Source organism: Oryctolagus cuniculus, chromosome 16 (assembly GCF_051225735.1).
Source record: "Oryctolagus cuniculus isolate XC-2025 breed Fujian yellow rabbit chromosome 16, ASM5122573v1, whole genome shotgun sequence".
NCBI classification, from domain to species: Eukaryota; Metazoa; Chordata; class Mammalia; order Lagomorpha; family Leporidae; genus Oryctolagus; species Oryctolagus cuniculus.
This window is the reverse complement of record NC_142882.1, coordinates 77,221,120-77,242,616: the sequence shown is the minus strand read 5'-3', so window position 1 is coordinate 77,242,616 and position 21,497 is coordinate 77,221,120. Positions and strand designations below refer to the sequence as shown.

Here is a 21,497-nt window from a genome sequence, read left to right as displayed (position 1 = left end):
GCTGATTGTCTCCAGGGTTGCTTGCTGTATTACAGTGCAGAAAAACAAAACAAAATAAAAATGCCAAGAACCTTCACTTTGTAAAGATGATCTGATTGCTTGTTCTTCAAAAACAGGTACATATCTAAGCCTAAGTATGCATAGTGGAAAAGTGTTCACCCTGAATGGTTGCCCACAGAACTGTAAACCAGCTTCCAGGTATCTAATGCACCCTCTGAAATTCTGTACAATACAAAATGAAGTGTTTATGTACAGAAAAGAACTTTAGTGTGAAAGGGTCCTTAACTTTATCAGATTCAAAAAGAGTCTGGGATTTCCCCAAAAAAAAGTTATGAATGACTAGACCCTAATCTCATGATGGTTCTCAATGGTGAATAAGCAGGGACAGAAGAATGCCCCATCCCATACACCAGCAGGCATACACACCCACACACACAAACACACAGACACACACACAGACTCATACACCTACACACACACACATACCACGCACACCTATACACAAACACACACATACATGTACACAGACCCCCCCACATACCCACACAGACCCACACACATACATGCACACACCACACACACCTACACAAACACACCCACACAGACCTCCCACACCACACACAAACACACATACACACACATACCACACACAAACACACACAGACCCACACACCACACACAGACTCACATACCACATACACACCACACAGACCCACACACAAACCCACACATACCCATACAGACCTCCCCACGCCGCACACAAACACACACACATACCCACACACATACACACAACACCACACACACCTACACAAACACACACAGACCTAAACACACCCACACACACATACATGCACAAACACACCCACACACAGACCCAAACACACCCCCCACACACACACCTGTATCCACACACACAGACCCCACACACACACCCACACCCACACAGACCCACACACCACACACAGACCCACAGACCCGCACACCCACACACACACCCACACCCACACCCACACACACCTGCACAAAATACTAGTTCATATTTTGTTTTCTGGACCTATTTAGTCAAAGCTTAATTCATAAAAATCTGTTTTCCTGAACATTCTTTAAGAAAACTTCATTCCAGTGTGTACATACATGCTTAAACATATATAAAAAATGATAATATAGAAAAAATTAACTATGTTCCTTTGGGTGGCACAATTACAAGTGATTTTCTTCTTTCTATGTTCCTTTGTTTAAAGTTTTCTACACAGAATATTCTTTTAACAGTCAAGAAAGAACAAAGTTTTAAAGACATTCTCATTTTAACTTCACTGTAACTTTGTTTAACTCCCTAGCCTCATTTCAATGGGAAGAAATGAGTCTCACTTTAACTTTCTTTGAAACAGTTTTCAGACCTACTTCCCCATCTCATGTCTATGACCACTACCACACGAGGCTTTAATCACCCCGTCACCTCTTGGTGATTACGGTAAGAGCAGTCAAGGTCACAGAAATCTGTTCTCCTCGATTCAATCACAATAATAGGTACTAACATACATAAAGTGCTACCAAGTAACATACTCTTTCTAAGTACTTTGCGTACAAGATCTCACATAATTTCACAAAGCTAAGAGGCAATATCATTATCCCCTGTGTTTGTGATGAGAATATGGAGGTTTTGAAAGATTGGGAAAATGGCTCAAGGACACAAATTAGGAAGCTGGGACTCAACTTCTTTGGTCTTACCTGAACGCTCATAGAAAATGTCCACCCTAGTGCTGAGCTTTCTCCATCAGAACTGTCCATGGTTCCTTTCTAAAGACACTTCACATTGTATATGCAACTGTGGTCAACTCCCCCTGAAGTTTTACTTCTGTGCCTCTCACAGAGATCTTCACCAACCCACACCCTGCACTCTCCTTTAAAACCCCCTTCAGAATGCTTCTTCTAGAAAATCTCCTGGCTTAGACATCTAATTTCCGTCCCTTATTATGTTAGCAATTCTCTGCATCAGAGATAACCCCCTATTTCGCAGTATCAATACTTTCCTTCTTCCTTTTTAGCAATAGGCACATGGCAACATAACTACCAACATCTCTCACACTTCCTTGCTAACAGATGTGACCATGGGCTTAAGTCAGGGTCAGTGGGATGTGAAGATACAGATGTATGTAACCAATGGGAAAAATAAAATTAAAATCATATTTATGTAAACTGTCATTTCTCCATCCTGCTGGTAAATGACAACACCCAGAGTTTTGGTCTTGGACCAAGACAGGATCACTGTATTGATGACGGTTGTGTTGCTTCATCAGCCTTCATCCCCAAATGACCACGTTCTGCAGTCTTCTAATTATCCTAGACCATCTGCTTCTCTTTGAATGTTACAGGAGAGAAAAAGAAATTTCTCTGCTACAGGTTATTTTAACTTTCTAATAGATGTGTCTTTACCATTCCCAACAGGTAGTACAGTATGGAGTGTAGCCTATTATTTTCCACTACTTTGATTAACTAGTTAGGTATGTGTGTTAATCACCCTGGGAAAAGATGCTACAAGAGAGGACTTGAAAAAGTCACTTAACCTCTCTGCACCTCAGGTCTTTAACTGTCAGAACAAGAAAAAAGATATCTATGCAAGGGGTTTTCATGGAAAATTCATAGAAAATATGTATTATAAAGAAAATGGTTTTGCCCTCAAATAACTAATCTTCTAATTCCATTTTCCACAAGGTTTTGAAGCCCACCTGTATCTCCCAGTGGTTTTTTATTTGTTTAGTTTTTCCTTTTTTCCCCCATAAGTAGATTGTGAAGCATTTGATGACAAGGGCTACAAACTTTAATGCTGTTCTTTTTTCTCACTTCTTTCCCAAGGAACAATTATTTTAAAGACCTTGACTGCCAAGTGCATAAAACTGTTAGCTAACTCAACAGTGACAGTCCATTCACAATTTTGCTTCAGGGTGGCTGTTTGGCCTGGTGGTTATGACATCAGTTGAGATTCCCACATTTCATGCTTGTCGTGCTTGAGTTTGAGCCCTGGCTCAAATTCCAATTCCAGCTTTCTGCTAACGAGTACTTTGGGAGGCAGCAGGTAGTGGATGAAGTACTTGGCTCCCTGACTGCTCCTGTGGGAGAACAGGACTGAGTTCCTGGTTCCTGTTCTTATCTTTGGCCTGGGATGGCCTCAGTATTTGGGAGAGTGAACCAGTGATTTGGCGCGCTCTCTCTCTCTCTCTATATATATATATTTTTTTTTTTCAAATAAAATGCTTTGGTTCAGAGCTCTGAATAAAATTTTTTAAAACTTTTAAGCTTCAAGTAAAGTTAGCTAGTTCTTGCATTATAGTTTTATTACATAGACATTGATATTGAGCCAGATCTTGGGTGTGTAATAGCTTAGATTGGGAAAGAATAAAAATATGGAATCATGGACTTTCTACCACACAGATATTGTAGTCAGAGACTATTATTTATTAAAACAAGAAGACATGATATATGATACGATAAGTACAAAGCACCTGAGAGTGACAATGAGTTCATTTTCAGTGATTGTAAAGATGCTGAACATCTGCAATGTGTGTTGTTGTTGTTGTTGTTGTTGTTGTTGTGTGTGTGTATTGCTGGGAAAAGAGATCAAGGGAACGGGGTCTCCCTCTTGAAGGGATTAACTAGCTTCAGCTGCATGGCTCTCCTGCTTCCAAAGTAGAAAATAAAACTTAAAATAAGGTCCTCTCTACCCTTGCTGCCCACCCAAAGAAACTGTTTTTGCCTCTATAGGAACAAATGTACAGCACACCATTATTCATTATAATCCAAGATCATTGGATAAACAACTCTTGTTAAAAATATGCAGGCCAGCGCCGCGGCTCAATAGGCTAATCCTCCGCCTTGCGGTGCCAGCACACCGGGTTCTAGTCCCAGTCGGGGCGCCGGATTCTGTCCCGGTTGCCCCTCTTCCAGGCCAGCTCTCTGCTGTGGCCCGGGAGTGCAGTGGAGGATGGCCCAAGTGCTTGGGCCCTGCACCCCATGGGAGACCAGGATAAGTACCTGGCTCCTGCCTTCAGATCAGCGCTGTGCGCAGGCCGCAGCGCACTGGCTGTGGCGGCCATTGGAGGGTGAACCAACAGCAAAGGAAGACCTTTCTCTCTGTATCTCTTTCTCTAACTGTCCACTCTGCCTGTAAAAAAAAAAAATGCAACCACAAGTTATTATTACCCATTATGCATCACTAATACAACATTCAACACATGTTCACGTGTGTGCTAACCACAGGGCAAAAGCAAAACAGAAGGCAAGAAAAGCCCAATTCTAATTAGATCTAAAAACATATCCCAAATGTGCTTCTGATCACTCATCTTCCCCGCTCTGTTGCCTTCTGAAGTGCCTCCGAGGCATTAAACACTTCACAAGAGGGGCCATAGGTGGCCTATTTCTTCATTCTTTCCCATTTCAGATAGCAGCTCACACACATCACAACATAAAGGTCACAAACACAGACAGACGCCTGTGCAGAATACAAATGCTGCCAGGCTTGTTTTTTCCCGGGGGAGCCCTCCATCCCAGGAGTGGTAACAGGAAAACACTTGGCAGCGTGTCCTGCAGCCTGTCTGGTTGTGCCCTGTTGTCTACGCTGAGACTTGAATTCACAGAAGGTGGGAGTCCCCGGGCTCAGGGCTGTTTAACGATGTGGCAGTTATTAAATCAGTAGCAAAGATGACCTGTGAGATCACTGACCCAGCCTCCCAAGACGGCCGGGCAATCTCACAGGTGCCATCTGGCTTGACTTAGTGCCTGGCTCTGAGGGGTTCTTACTGATTGCAGCCAGAGGGCAGGAAGAAGCTGCTGTCACTGGGAACTCTGTGAGCAACCTTGGTTCTAGTACCTTCTGTGTTATCCAACAGAGATCTAGTCTGTCTGGTATTTGACACTGAATTTGCATCCTCCTAGGTGTTTGGGCAAATGAAGCAAAGAGAATCAACCAGTTCTGGGTTGAAAAGGTGGCTCTGACAACTGACATTCCTTCTGGTTACAAGAACACTGAAACCCACAGTGAATGCAGTGATCAATAGGAAGCCTTTTTATTATTAAATACTGGTGTTGCCAACTCCTGGGCAATTGAGCAATGATGACCAAAATTTTAAGCATGTCCTAACTGAATAATAGTCCCACTATTGTCCGCATGATTTATCACAGACACACAGGTACAAGAGCGGTGGTGGTGTTCACTCACTTGTTTGTAGTGTCAAAAAAACTGCAATAAAACCAGAAATGCATGAGAAAGGAACTGGTTAGGGGTGGGTGCTGTGGAGCAGCAGGTGTTAGTCACCTGCGTTTCATATCAGAGTGCCAGTTTGACTCCCAGATGCTCTGCTTCAGATCCAGCTGCCTACTAAGGTGCCTGGGAGGCAGCAGATGATGGCCCTGGTACTTGGGTTCCTGCCACTCACATGGGAGATCCAGACAGAGTTCCTGGCTCTTGGCTTTGGCCTTGCCCAGCCCTAGCTGGTGTGGGCATCTTGTGACTAAGAAGATCTCCCTCTTGTTATCTCCCTCCGACCATTTTTTATTTCTCTCTCTGTCACTCTGCCTTTCAAATAAATAAATAACTCTTTTTTTTTTAAGGAATTGACTAAATAAACCATAGAAGTATTAAAAAGAATGAAGTAAATCTACCTGTGCTGATGTGCACAGCTGTTCACACTGTGTTAGGAGTAAAGCAAGTTGTGGAATATTTATACTGAGATGCCATTTTTGGAAAAAGAAAAAAAGGCATGTATGTAAAGGCATGTATTTGTGGCTTTGCACTGAAAATATCAAGAAGGAACAAAAAGGAAATTTAATCTCAGGTTATTTTTGTGAGAGGATGAAGAATTTGTTGAGAAATGTTTATTTTCCATTTTGTATCTTCCTATACTGTTTGAATATACATTTACAGGATCTTTGCATAGAAAGATACTATGCAGTTGTTAAAAAAAAAAAAAACAGTGTACTGACAAATTTTCAAAGTATAGGATTAAGTGCCAACAGCTGGTTCTGAAATATGTACAATTTGATCCCATTTATTTATTTATTTATTGACAGGCAGAGTGGACAGTGAGAGAGAGAGACAGAGAGAAAGGTATTCCTTTGCCGTTGGTTCACCCTCCAATGGCCGCTGCGCTGCAGCTGGCGCACCACCCTGATACGAAGGCAGGAGCCAGGTTTTTTATCCTGGTCTCCCATGGGGTACAGGGCCCAAGCACCTGGGCCATCCTCCACTGCACTCCCTGGCCACAGCAGAGAGCTGGCCTAGAAGAGGGGCAACCGGGACAGAATCCGGTGCCCCGACTGGGACTAGAACCCGGTGTGCCGGTGCCGCAAGGCGGAGGATTAGCCTAGTGAGCCACGGCGCCGGCCTCCCATTTATATTTTAATTGCATGTGTGAGAGTATTCACAAACAGAAAAACTATAGGACACTCAAAACTTGTTTAACAATATTAGCTATACAGGAGATGAAGAGGATACTTTCATGTAATCTGTATTTTAATTTCTTAAATTTTAATTTCTTAAAAACAATGCGAAAATTAAATGGCTCTCCCACCTCTAGAGAAGGGTGTTGCTAAGGACAGGAGGGCACGATGCCACGTCTAGTCATCACACTGAGGTTCTTATTCTAAGAGTTCAAAGACATGGCCCCAGGATTTTTTCTCTTGTTAAGGATTGATTTTATTTATTTGAAAGGCAGAGTTAGAGAGAGAGAGAGAGAGAGAGAAATCTTCCATCCGCTGGTTTACTCCCTAAATGATTCAACAGCTGGAGCTGGGCCAGTCTGAGGCCAGGAGCCAGGGGCTTCCTCCGGATCTCCCATGTGTGGTCCTAGGCTTTTTAAAATCTGAAATCCTTCAGTGTAATCACAAACTCATCACTACAGGTGAAAGACACAAAAGCCAGCTTGCCTGAGGTCACACTGCACATCTGTAGCGGAACCCGAACCAGAAGCTAGGTGATCTGACTTCCTACTTGTTTTGTAGCTAATCACACCTTGTACTACCTCCAAGAAACAACCAATGTTTGATTGTTCATTGATAATTCAGCAATAGTGACTCTATTAAGTACTCTATTATGTACCAAGGACTTTGGTAGATGGCAAAGGGTAAAAACAGCAGGACAACGGACTCTGCTCTGGAAGAATTTGCAGACAGGCTGGGCAGGCCCTGGGCACTAAGGGGATGGTGTAGACAGATGTCTCGCAACTACAGCAGAATCAGGGCAGCATCTCCAAGCCCCTGTTCAAAGACTCAGGCACTACAGGGCATCCTGCATAGAATGGAGACAGCAGAACCCATGTTTTGTCCCCTCAGTTATGGCTTAGAAGATAAAGCAATGAACATTTTCCCAGTACATGCTGTGAAACGTCTCCTTTGCACTAGGCATAGGACCAGAGGCTGGTTACAGAGTACTGAGCAGGATAAATACAAGCTGCTTTCAAAAGTTCCTGGAAAATTAAATTAAAAGATCATTATTTTGGTATAAAAAAAAGTTGAAAGCCACGCATACGTAGGGTCTTCCAAAGGTTCATGGAAAATGTGAATGAAAAAACCAAGCGTGAACTTCCACATTGTTTGCACCAAAATAAACTCATCTTTCCATTTCATTTTACATGAACTTTCTGAAGCTCCCTGTACTGTGGCTGCCTACACGGAGCCTACCTTCTCTCTTACAAGCTGAGCAGTAGGCTAATGGGACACGGACTTCAACTGGCATCACAGGAAAGAATACAGACTTCACAAAAGGAGTTCAGAGAAGCCGCGAAACAAGCAAAAATCAAACAAAAAACATAAGATTATACAAACACTATCTTACAGTCAGAATAAGAGAGAAGAAATATAGTGTGTGGGAGGTCACAAGAGAGTGACCAAAGCACTTCCTGTTGATCTAATGTAGTCTACCTGCTGAAAAGCTAATTGCACACTAAAATACTGTTGGTTAGTGTTTTAACATTGATGGCCAAACACTGTAATCTATACAACAAGCATTTTTACATACGAACCAATTCCTTTAATCAGGTGGCAGTTTGGAAGGTCTACGGATTCAATCTCTCTGGAGGCTTTAAGTCGATTTCTATTGGGAAAAAAAGAAGAATATTTGTTGACATATTCTCTGCTTTGTTTCAGAGGGGTTCAGGAGACTTACAGCAATACTTAAAGCTGCATAATTCTAAAGCATACGAAAGACAACAAAGGAAAACAAGAGAAGGAACATAAACTAGCACCAGACAAAGATATAACAAAAATGCATATCATAAAGATCTACATATGGATGTGGGTTATAAAAGAACACCAAGGGGGCAGGTACTGTGGCGTAGTAGGTTAAACCTCCACCTGCCATGCCGGCATCCCACATGGGCACTGGTTCGTGTCCCAGCTGCTCCTCTTCCGATCCAGCTCTCTGCTATGGCCTTGGGAAGCAGCAAAAGATGGCCCTAGTGCTTGGGCCTTGCACCCATGTGGGAAACCTGGAAGAAGCTCCTGGATCGGCCCCTTGCTGCCATTCGGGGAGTGAACCAGCAGATGGAGGACATTTCTCCCTGTCTCTCCCTCTCTCTCTCTCTAACTCTGCCTCTCAAATAAATACCTAAATTTAAAAAAGAAGAAGAAAGCCAAGAACTCAACAAATAAAGCTTGTAGTCTAAGTTGCTATGCAAACATAAATATGACACAGGTCACATTTCTCACAGCTCTGGTAGAGCCAGAAGCCCTGTCTTCTTTCTCCAGAGCCCAACAATGAAAAATGACTGCACGCCTCCTGCGGTGACTGACAGGAGGCCAAGCCAAAGAGCACGCCAGAGCCTGGTACACGGAGGACAGTACAGGAGATAGTCAGCAAGCCAAGGAGGAGATCCCGTGCCCACAACAGGAGGGCTGGAGAACACCAGCCACTTTTCCAGTTACTTTAGCAAAACCACTCGTGGCCATTGCAACAGCAACAAAAAGGAGGAAATACTGAGAGAACGTTGAACTCTGATATGATATCTGTGCCCTTCCTTCCAGGCTACGGGGCAACACTGGGTTTGGGTTGACACGTGGGGCATCTACTGTTCTGACAGCCACACAGAGAAAAGCCGTCCCTTCCTTCCACTCGCTGTCTCTGCTCGCTAGAGCTCTAAATAGGAACAACAGTGCATGCAGGGAACGTTACAGTTTTCAAAATGGTTCCCACACACTGCAAATTTAAGACACAAAACACCAAATGTGCAGCTTGTCCCTCTCCTATTTGTCTCCCTGACACCTTCTGACTTCTGGACACTGAACATGGGGAACTCCACTCATTTCTCAGCAACATAGGAGAAAGCCTAGCCTTACATAATCGAGAATTAATAGGTTGTGCCCACTGCACATTTTGGCTATTCTTACCATACGCTGAGTATCTAATTAAAGTGTTAATCAGGGGCAGGTTGTGACACAGTGGTTAAGATGGTGCTTGGGACACCCACATCCCATTTGGCGTAGCTGGGTTTGAGTCCCGGCTCCTCCTTACTCCAGTTTCTTGCTAATGTGCACCCTGGGAGGTAGCAGATGGTGGCTCAAGACTTAGGTCCTTGTCACCCAAATGGGAGATCTACACAAAGTCATGTGCTCCTGGCTTCAAATGGTCCTGCCCTGGCTATTACAGGCATATGGGGAGTGAACCAGCAGATGGAACATCTCTCTCTGTGTACCTGTGTCTCACTCTGCCTTTCAAATAAAAAATTTAAAAAAAGAATTAATAAATGCATATTAAAATGTTAATTAATATGTATTTGGAATCATGTAACTCATAGTATTAAATTTTTTTAAGATTTTATTTATTTATGTGACAGAGTTATAGACAGTGAGAGAGAGAGAGACAGAAAGGTTTTCCTTCCATTGGTTCACTCCCCAAATGGCCGTAATGGCCGGCGCTACGCTGATCCGAAGCCGGGAGCCAGGTGCTTCCTCCTGGTCTCCCATGCAGGTGCAGGGTCCCAAGCACTTGGGCCATCCTTCTTGCCTTCCCAGGCCACAGCAGAGAGCTGGACTGGAAGAGGATCAACTGGGACTAGAACCTGGCGCCCATATGGGATGCCAGCACTAACCTAGTGCGCCACGGTGCTGGCCCTAATGATATTAAATTTTTAAAATAATACAATAAAACAAAAAAAATAAGTGTATAAATCTAATAACAATCAAAAGTATTAAATACATAAAATACTAAATAAGCTTTTAAAAATAAAGCAATAAAAGTACAATAAATCTGGGGCTGGTGTTGTGGCACAGTAGGTTAAGCCACCACTTAGGACATCCACATCCCATGTTGAAGCGCCAGTGTGAGTCCCGGCTATCCTGCACTAATGTGCCTGGAAATCAGCAGATGATGGCACAAGTACTTGGGTTCCTGTCACACACATGGGAGACATGGATGGAGTTCCTGGCTCCTGGCTTCAGCCTGGGCATGTCCCAGCTGTTTTGGGCATTTGGGGGAGTGAACCAGTGAATGGAAGTGCTCTCTCTCACTCTCCCTCTCTTACTCTGCCTTTCAAATAAATAAATGAATACACAGATAAAATCTCACTCCTACATGTCCCAGAAGTGCTTTAAAAGGGAAACAAAAGTATGCATGGCCTAACATAGTAGCAGCAGTATGAGTGATGATGAGGATGATGCTGATAAAAACCCTGGATAGTGAAAAGAAATCAGTAATGGAAGCAATTAGAATTTCCCGCTGTACTAAGTGATTTACCTCAGTGTGTTTATTTAATTCTTCAAACAGTCCTAACTTAGGCACCATTGTGCCCACCTTAGAGATGAGGAAAGTGATTCAGAAAGCCCAGGCAATTTTCCCAAGGCCAGCTGAGCCAAGTGCTGGGTCCAGGCACCTGTAATGGGCATCCCTTGCTCTGCACTTTACTCAGGATGGAGTGATGAGATCTGTGGTTCTGTCTCAGCAGTAAGATGGCTTTGGCACTAGGCAGCTCAATTACTCTCTATAGCCCTCAGTTTTCTTATTGGGTAAAATAAGGATGAACCTGCAAGAGACCTGCAAGACTCTATGATGAGTGATGTACGACTCCAGAAACAGATGTAGACACAAACCAGCAGGCCACAGCTGCAGTTTCTACCACGTGGGGGTCTGGGTGTCAAGTTTATGCAACTTGATATTTTGCCTATTTGGCTATAAAAAAATAGGGAAAGTGGAAGATCTTTGGACATGTAGACTATCTGCTGTCAAAAACGAAAAGTTATAGAAGGGCTGTGCATGAATTTTGGTGAACCAAGTAATTTTTTTCTTGGTTTCTCTTTAAGAAGAAGAAGAAAAAAGATTTTGCTTCCATACTTTGTGGCTTATCAACACTTCCAAATTCCTTCAGTGAAAAAATGTTACACGTTTCCACAGGCAGAACTGCTAACCAAAGGACTTCTGTACTGCAGTGTTCCATAGCCTACTGGCTAACAAAACTAAAGCCATTTCCAGCCAAGTATTTGCTCTCCTAGTCTCTTTTGTATTGAGATGTAATTGTATTGACCCATGTTTTTGGGAAAGTTACTCTTGTTTCTTATAGACAGGAGACAAAAGAAGAGAACTAGCTGGCTACACTCCTTCTCCCTTCATCATGAATCGCACACACATGGAGTGCTTGAGCAGACGACAGCCTTTCAGCATATTCAGTCAAGCTGTGAGGTCAACAAAGAAGGACCAAAGCACGAAAAACAGGAAGCACCCACTTCCTTGATGTTATCACTCACTCAATGAGGAAGCTCTGTTTGACCAACTGACAAGAGTCTGCCACATGAGAAAAATTAAACCCTATTTGGATAAGCTTCCATTCATCTGATGTATGCTACTTTCATTGGAAGCAATCCTAAGCAATATCAGATTTAAGAAGTTTGGGGAATATAGGAGAGAATGCTTTATAAACCTCTGATTAGCATAACCATAAATTTAAAAGTATTCATGCAAAAAAGCAAAGGATAAGTGGTACAGATGATATGAGTGATGATATGAGTGATGATATGAGAGAAGAAAAATCTTGCTACTTTTGCTACAAGCCTATTTGATCCCTAACACTTTACGTTTACAGCATGCTTATGAGTGTACCAGGTCTGAGCTGGCAGTGTTGATGCCACTCTGCTATCACCCAGACATCAATAATCAATCACAGCACTCTTTCTTATTATCCCAGAGGCATCCTGAGACATTGCTCCAGCAACCACTGACATACAAGATGAAAGACATTTGCCCTTTCTGTTCTTGGCTCCTTCTGTTTTCCCCTTTTTCTCCTTTCTCACTATGATTCAGTTATTTTTCAATAGTAAGAAGCCTTCAGTAGGTGTAATGCAGAAAAGGGACTAGCTGGGTTGCTAGTTTCACCTTGCCTCCTGGAGGGTGGTTCTAAAGGTGAAGCACTCCTTGCTGCCAATATACCCGGGGCAGAGCTGCAGCACAGCTCTGCTATCAGGCCTTACTGCGCGCCATATCTCACTGCCTTGGAGTTCACAAAGTGACAGGGCTTTATCTTCCACACACAGTTTTCTGCACACACAAACCTTATCTTTTTTTTTTTTTGACGATGTTGTATTTCTTTTCTTCTTTTAAAATGTTTTTACTTTTAATTTGTATGTATCTAATAAATATAAATACAGCATTACATACATATCATACATAATAATTCTTTACACCATACCCGCCCTCCCACTTCTTGCTGCTCCCTCTCCTGTTTTATCTGAGAAAGAAAAATAAAAAAAGAAAGAAAGAAAATAAAAAGAATGAATGGAGTAAAGAAAACTAAGAGAAGTGTTCCTCAACAGTCTTTACAAGCGCTGATGTATGTTGTTGCTTCTTATAGGTGATTTTGCCTTTTTTTTTTAAAGGCTCCAACATGGGAAGTAATCCATACAGCAGACTCAGAATGACAATTGCTTTACGTAGCACTCCGACCTCAGAATCAGGCATCCTGAGACATTGTTCCAGCAAAGGCACTCCAGTCTGGCTGAAAAAGCCCAGAGAGAGCATATCAGGCATGGAAAGCCAAGACACTGGCAAAAGACGCCCTACATAAAGGATCCTTGTGGGTGAGACCCCAGTGGAAAGAAAGAAGGGGCTATCAAAGAAGGATGTTCTTTTCTCTGAAGGGAGGAGAGAACTTCCAGTTTGCTTATGGCCTTGTTGATCTGGTGTATTCAAAAGGCTTCCATAGCCAAGGCAGATCATGTCAAAAACATTGGGTGAATACTGCTGTCATACATAAGAGTGGTATTTATTAAATAAACAACAAGAGTCCACGCAGGACCTCTGTCCCCAAAGAGTTGTATCATGAAACTTAATAGTAAAGCTTGTTCTCAAGAATCACTTCCCTTTAGTATATTAAAAGGAGGATATTATTATGTCTCATAAGTAATAGTTATGTCTAAGAGCTCATAAAAATGTATCATTCTTGGATTCTTCTTCAAAGACAATTAAGTTGCTAAAAGGAAAGAAAGGGGAAAAAGGAAGGGAAAAGAAGTGGGGTGGGGGGAAACTTATCTTTTCTATACAGACTTGTGAAACTTTTTGTAATTCACTAAGCATTTGAGCATAGGTATATAAATCTGGGGCAAATTTGTCCCAATGGTAGAGAAGCTAGGAGGCTATGGGGAGCTGTGGGAAATGAATTTGTAATCACCAGATCTGGCTTAGAGTACACATTTTGCACTAATATTTACCTGTTGAACTAACTAGCCAACCTGTTCAAATCTTGGTATTTTTATAGCTTATTATATAGAAAGGAAGACACACATACACACACACAATGAAGGCATAAAAGTTAAAAGTGCTTTCTCCCCAAATGTCAGTGAGTATACATTTCGATTTAAGATAAAAGAGTTGTACACATTTCACACTGGGGACCAGCACATGGTAGTCACGTATTAAATGACAAGGAGGATGGTCGCTAAGAAAATAAAGCTGCTCCTTCAGAGAGGCCAAAAGGCTGCCTTCTTGGTGACAACGTCATAACAGGTGTCAGGCACTAAGTGGGATGTTCAAGTGCTCGTTTGGGGGTGTTCTGCCCACTCTCAGATCGGTGATGCACTCAAGTCTCATGATTCCTCCAAGCCTGCATAACTTGCAAGAGGGAACAACTGGCCTGGGAATATCTGCGTATTTTCTCTTCTGTTGCTTAACTAGGGAGTGATAGAAAACATGGGTATGGAATGCCATCCTCCCCTGGGAACCTCAGACAGTTCCAGGTCAGAGGAAAAAGACAACTTGGTTGCATTTATCCACTTGCAGCATACTTACATGAAAAACTACCCTCTGTTTATCTGAAATTCAAGTTGAAACTTAAGTGGGCACCATGGGGGAGAGAAATAAAACTTGACTGCAAAAGTATCGTCTGTACAAACGGCATAATTACACAGTGGCCAAAAGATTAGAGCAAAAAAACAAACAAAAACTCCTCTGAAGAGCCTTTTCATATGGGAAGGTGGGAACTATGTTTGTGGTGCTTTTTGAAACACACTGTAAGGGTGTGAAGGAGAAATGCTGCATACTTCATCACTTCACTATTCTGAAAAGGTACTCGATATTTCTCAATTCTAAGATGGCGGGTAAAACACAGGGTGCCCAGTCAAATATGAATTTCAGATAAAGAGTAATATTTTAGCAGAATTATGGCCCCAGTTCCACACTTATACTAAAAGTACAAGTAGTATATGATTATAATGAAAATGATTGGACATTTATCTAAAATTCAAAAATAACTGGACATCCTGCATTTTTATTTGCTAAACGTAGGTACCTACCACCTACCTCAACATTCTCATATCAGCCCATTTGGGGCTTCAATAATCCAATAATGTTAACACCCTATAAAGTCATGTTCAATAAGTGTATTATGTCATGTTTTCACAAATAAAAGTTGCATCAACTTGTAAATTTAATGAGATTGTGAATTTTTGTAGCATTACCTTTGAAACTGAAAGCTGGCTACTTATACAAAATCATCCATATCATAAGAACCCAAAAAGCACAGGCAATACAAGCTCTGCACAGCAAAGAAAATAACCAACAGAGTAAAGAGACAACCTATAGAATGGGTGAAAACATTTACAAATCATATATCTAATAAGGGGTTCGTATCTAAAATATATAAGGGACTCAAAGACACAACAACCAAAACAAACACACTTGATTTAAAAATGGACTGAACACCCGAATAAACATTCCTCAAAAGAAGATACACAGATGGTCAGCATATACATGAAAGAATATTCATTCATCACACTACTCATCAGGGAAATGCGAATCAGAACCACAGTGAGCTATCTCACTCCAGCCAGAATGACTGTTAACAAAAAGGAAAAAGACGACAAGAGCGGGTGAGGATGTGGAGAAAGGTCCTTACACACCGTGGGCGAGACTGTGAACTAGGATGGCTGTAACAAAACAGTAGGAAGGCTCCTCAGCACTCCCACAGCAGGTAAGTATCCAAAGGAAATGACATCACCATGCTGGAGAGATGCCTGCATTCCCATCATTATTGCAGCAGTATTCACTGTAGCCAAGAAATGGAATCAGCCTAGTGTCCCATCACAGGGGAATGGATAAAGAAATGGAGTACTTCACTATTCAGCCACAGACAAGGGTGAAATCCTGGCATTTGTGACAACAGGGGTGAACCTGGAGGACATTATGTTAAGTGAAAGAATCCATGAACAGAAGAACACCATATCACCTTACTTTTACATGGAATCTAAAGAAGCTGAAAGTGGGGTGATGGTTCCCAGAGGCTGAGGAGGTAGAGGGGACAGGGGATAGGGGGAGACTGGCTAATGGTGTTTAGTCAGCCTTTCCTCATTGTAACTACACGTGTAAAACAAGTGACATATGAAGGAGGGAGGCACATTCTGATTTACAGTTTTGGAGGTTCACAGTCCAAGATGGGGCAGGCTGTACAAGTTGGGCCATCTGGTGAGGCTTGGAGATAGCAATGGTAGAGGCTATGCAGAGGAAGGATTGCACAGCAAGGAGAAAGCATGTGGTCCCTGGGCTCACCTCTGGCATTTATAATCAACCCTCCCCAAGATCTGCCTCTCCCCTATGCCAGGACCTAAGGACCTCCCACTAGACCCATCTCCTAAACACCAAAATTACATTGTCTCCACTCTCTTAGTATCACTAACATAGGACTTTGAAGTTCAAATTACTAAGTACAGGGTAAGGTTGGCAGCCGAATCGTATCCAATCCACAGCAAACCTCTACACAGTGACAGGCAGGAAGAGAAGTTCGGGCGCTCCACTGCACAGCAGTGTCACTACGGCTAATAAAGCATACTTCAAAATGGCTGTGAGAGGATTCTGAATGTTCTCACCCCCCAAAAAATTAGTAAATATGTAAGGTGATGGATATACTCACTGCCCTGATTTTGCTGTGTGCATTTATTGTAACATTATAGCTCACATATATGTACAATTATGTGTCAACCAAAAATAGAACAACAAAGTCATGCATGCTCTGCAGAGCAGGATGGGCTTTTATACACCATGAGAGTTAAGCCCATTTCCCACCAGTAACTGTTCTCTCTCCAGTTGCCACCCTCCGTCTGCACCCCTGCCTCACCCCACAACACACATGCGTTCCTTCCTCCATTGCTTTATCAGTAGAGGAAGCTACAGCTATGGGGAGTGGAGTTGTGGCAAACAGGCTGGTATCACCTCTGACCTCAGAAGCTTGGGTTCCTGTTACCCTTTCCAGACTATGCAGTATTTTAATTGGGGCAGGGAGGGGTGTCCCCCAGCCATGGGTCCCCCAGCCATGGGCCCTGCAGGAGATCCTGATGTATAGATGCTAATGGAGTAGGTCCCATTGCCCCATTCCAACCCAGCCTTCTGGGTGTAGCTATACAAAGCTCAGCTGGTTACATCAAGTTCTATCAGTAACTTCCCTTCACTGTCCAACTGACATTTAAGAGCCCAAAACCTTCCACTCCCCCTTATCATTCTTACACCATGACTTCATGCTCCCCTCAGTGGGTCCATGTGGGAGCCTCCGAACCTCCCACCTTGGTCCCTTTGCTCGTCGGGGACTTTCTCTTTTGCATGGCCTCCTTCGTCCCCCTATGTGGCACCATCTTTCAAGGCCAACATCAAGTGTCTCTTCCTCCCTGAAGAACTCCACCTTCAGGGGATGTAACTGTTGCTCTTAAGCCTACACAGGTTCCTTTGCACCTGTCCTATTCATCTCAGTTCACAAAGAGAATTTCAAAACGTTCCTATAGAAACGGATTTAAAGGATAAGGCCCATTTCCCGGCATCTTTTTGCAGTATCCTTGTATACTTATTTTATTTCTCTTCCCAGTCACAGGGTCTAGGCCATAAGGGTCTTACTCTAAGAGCCAGGGCAAGCCCATCATGCACAGTAGGGCTCAGTATGCTTGGCACTCTTTTTGGGTGAGGCTTATAAAATTTGACTTGCTAGTTTAGAAGCAACTTTTCATTGGAACGCAAGTGTGAGATGGAGTGGTGCGGTCTGTTTATGGCATTCCGGCTCCAGGGCTCCCGCGTGGAGGAACGAGGAAGTGCTGTTAAGGGCATCAGCTGAGTATTTCCTTGTGCCTTTGGTCTCCAGCGCCCGGATTACAGAGCTGGAGTTTCTCCACTCAGCGGGGGAGGGATGGAGAGCGACTTTATGAAACACAGAGAGGCAGCCTCCAGGACCCGCCATAAATATTCATAATTTAAGTTTCAGTGCCTGCGTAATCGTTTTTGTATTTCAGGCGAGCGCTCCAGGTCTGCCCTCTGTCGCACGGCACAGCGCTCCCTTGTCAACCTCGGCAGAGGAGAACTTAAAAACTTTCTAGAGGGTGTCGCCACCCGGTCCAAACTTTGCTGGGCTGGCTGGGGATGAGGGTGGGGGATGGGGGCCAACCAGCTGGGGACCCGCGAGCCCTAAGTCCACCCCGGGCCCCAGCCCCGGACCGCGGGAACCCCTGCCCGCGCCCGCGCCCCACCTACCGCAGCGCCAGGAGCCGCTCGCCCAGCAGCGCCAGCGCGATCCCCAGCACGCTCACAGCCACCAGCCGCCCCATGGCGCGGAGCCGGGCCACCGCCTCGCTCGGGCCTGACCGGGCGGCCCCGTGGGCGGCGCCAGCTTCCCCGCGCGGCGGCGCCGGGCCGCGCTCCGCCCTGCGCCGGGCCTCTGAGGCTCCGCCCTGGGCCTGGCCCTGGCCAGGATCGGCGCAGTCCTGGTTCCCCGACGCCTTTCCCAGGGCGCCAGCAGATCTTCCACGCCCCGGGGCAGGCAGGCTCGGGATTTCACACTCCTCTGCCGCGGTTGCCAAACCACCCGCTCCCACGGAGACGCCTGTGCGCCCTCCTCATTCCTGTTGCGGAACCTCCCAGCGTACAGTCTTGAAGATGCTGTATTATACTGGAGACGTAGGTGCTGGGACGTGTCTTGTAAATATTTCCTGTTGGAATCCCCGTTGCTTATAGTAAGATGTAGATGGAGGCAGAAAACCCCTGTGGGAAACCGTTAGAGCCGAGACCTGAGGACTCGGACGCTTATTACGATCCAAACTCACAAGGATAACAGATTTCCTCCCTCCCTCCCTTCCTTCCGCGAACTGCAGCAGTGGACTGTATGGAAACCTTGAAAACAATAAATCAAAGTACTTAAATTAGTATTTGATGCAGCTCCCTGCTAATGCACCTGGGGAAGCAACAGAGGATGGTCTGGGTGTTTGGACCCCTGCACCCACGTGGGTAGTCCCAGAGGAAGCTCCTGGCTCCTGGCTTCCGAGAGGCCCAGGGCAGGGGTTGTGGCCATGTGGGGAGTGAACCAGAGGATATCTCTCCCTCTTTCTCTCTCGCCCCCGCTCCGTCCTCCCTGGCTCTCTACCTTTCAAATAAATAAATGTTGAAAAAAAAAAAAGGATCGAAAACAGGGGGCCTGAGCTTATTTCCTGGGCTTTCTTTTATTATTATTATTCTTGATTGATTGTTTTGAGAGGCAGAGTGACAGAGAGAGGGAGAGGCAGAGAGAGACAAAGATCTTCCATCTACTGGTTCACTCCCCAGATGGCTGCAACCTCTGGAGCTGAGCCTATTTGAAGCTAGCAGCCAGGAGCTTCTTCCGGGGCCCAAGCATTTGGGCCATCTTCCACTGCTTTCCCAGGCCATGGCAGAGAGCTAGATCGGAAGTGGAGCAGCCGGGACTAGAACTGGTACCCATATGGGATTCCAGCGCCACAGGCAGGGGCTTAGTCCACTACACCATAGCGCCAGCCCTGGGCTTTTCTTTTAGGCCTGAGTCCCTTTTCAAGGTTCCCTAGGTGATAGGAATGACATAAAACTACGTCTTAAGGACTGTAGGTCAGGAGCCAGCCTGCCCTTTCTGCACGGGTCACAAAATGAGGAAACATTAAAATGTAACCAAGATTACCCAGTTGTCTATTGCACTACTGCTATTTTTTTTTTTTTTTTTTTGACAGGCAGAGTGGACAGTGAGAGAGAGACAGAAAGAGAAAGTTCCTCCTTTTTGCCGTTGGTTCACCCTCCAATGGCCGCCGCAGCTAGCGCACTACGGCTGGCGCACCATGCTGATCCGAAGCCAGGAGGCAGGTGCTTCTCCTGGTCTCCCATGGGGTGCAGGGCCCAAGCACCTGGGCCATCCTCCACTGCACTCCCTGGCCACAGCAGAGAGCTGGACTGGAAGAGGAGCAACCGGGACAGAATCCGGCACCCCGACTGGGACTAGAACCCAGTGTGCTGACACCGCAAGGCAGAGGATTAGCCTAGTGAGCTGCGGCGCCGGCCACTACTGCTATTCTTAAGCTTTTTTTTTCTTTTTAAAGTCACGCTCTTAATCATTTAGCCTGATTGCAGCTGAAATTAAATGGTCGGGAATCGGTATCTTCCAAACTAGACTGAGCCGAAACCAGCTGTGGCCTCCTTGCGCCCTGCCCATGTCAGATATCAGTAATGGTGAAAGCCATCTTGCCCTCCAGGCTTGGGCTCCCTAAACATCAACAACAGCAACAGAAGAGAAGGAAAACCCCTGGGCTGGCCACTGACGTTCAGTTGGGGCTGAAGCCTGTTTGCCATCTTCATGCCAGGCACTCCAGGAGAACTATGGCATGGTGTTTGGTGTGGGAGCATTAGCCATAGAGAACCAGGGCTTCCAAAGCAAAACCTGGCCCAGCAGTCAGTGCCGATTCCCCGCTGTGAGGAGAGCAGGGACCCATCCGCGTGTCTGTCTTCCTGGTGCTGTTGGAGCAAGTTCTGCAGGAGGCCCCCACCCCCCCCAACCCCGCCAGGCCTGAGCTCAGAATTCTCATTTCTCAAGGTGATGGGGAAGAGAGATTTTCTGATTTGGAAATTAGAAATCTGTTTTCCCCCTTCTAAGACTATTACCTTGATTATGAACTTGTACGGTAAAGCTGAGCTGCTTTTCAGATGGCTGGGAGTTACAGGCTACACCCAAAATGTCCCTCCTGGTTAATGTTTTTCCATGGGGACTGTGATTTCTAGGTCCAAACACCAACTCACTGGGTACCGCACAAGCTTGCTGTCGAAGTCTTTCGCAGGCAGCCAGCTCCGTGGTGTAGAGCAGTGCTTCTCAAATCATGACTAATGACTCGTTTATAATTAGAAATTTAGTGCTTTGGAAGCAAAATTTCAAAAATAATAACACCCTTGCTTGATCAGTGCTTCTCTGACCGTGTGTACTGAAAAGACAGGTTTTTGCTTGTCTTTGTCAAACACAATGAAAATAAATTACTGGGAAGTGAAATAAAAAAAATCAGACATAGAAATATAAGCTTAACTCTTTTATGATTTGATTCAACATATGTAAAATTACTTTGTCAAATTTCCTAAAAAGTTTCTAAATACTCTCAGTTTCTCATAGTTATCTCACCATAGATCAAAAAGGCATACTTCACAGGCTAGAAATGGTCATCGGAGAATACTGGCTTTCATGATTGGACTTGTAACTCTTGAAAGTTCTTTACAATGTATTACTTTGTGTAATATTCAGGGTAATTTGGGAAATAGGTAACTCATGGTTATTGTCATTTTATATAATATGTGATGGGAAGCTGAGCTCTCCATATCACTTTTATTCCTTCCCTGCCTTATCTCTGTTTTTAAAAGGGTGACAGGTCTTTTAACATGAAAATGCAGTGAGCTTATTAATGCTGGTCATTGTCAGCAATAGAAAGATTTGCCTTGTAGATGCTTCGCTCCAAGGTTTCCCGAACAGCAAAGGAGACCTGGATCCAGCCAGTCCATTTTCTGAGAATTCCAGTGTATTGAAAAGAAATGTTCTAACAGAAACATAAGGTGATTATATATTGTTTTAACATTTATATTTAACAAATTGACATCTTCAAGTATTAGGTTGAACCATATGAACTTGTTCTTTATTGAAAATCACATAGAAATATAAAATACAATGTAATGTGTTAGCCAAAAATAATTATGTGACATAAAAAATTATTACTCTTTTTATACTATTGGAGGAATGTTCCATCAT

General features: G+C 44.2%; 1 protein-coding gene across 4 annotated transcripts in view; it reads right to left on the bottom strand.

Moving 5' to 3' along the window:
* Positions 1–18,082, bottom strand: part of PON2 (paraoxonase 2) — a 31,553-nt gene extending 13,471 nt beyond the window's left edge. For 3 of the 4 annotated variants that reach the window (XM_002713792.6, XM_089315720.1, XM_089315718.1), the window contains exons 1-2: positions 17,975–18,082; positions 8,016–8,086 (exon numbers count right to left, since the gene is read on the bottom strand). In XM_002713792.6, the coding sequence (XP_002713838.1) occupies positions 8,016–8,086; positions 17,975–18,048 (145 nt within the window). In that variant the 5' untranslated portion in view covers positions 18,049–18,082. The remainder of the gene's footprint in view (positions 1–8,015; positions 8,087–17,974) is intronic. The other variant, XM_089315719.1, reaches the window with a different exon arrangement.
* Between the last annotated feature and the right edge of the window lie 3,415 nt (positions 18,083–21,497).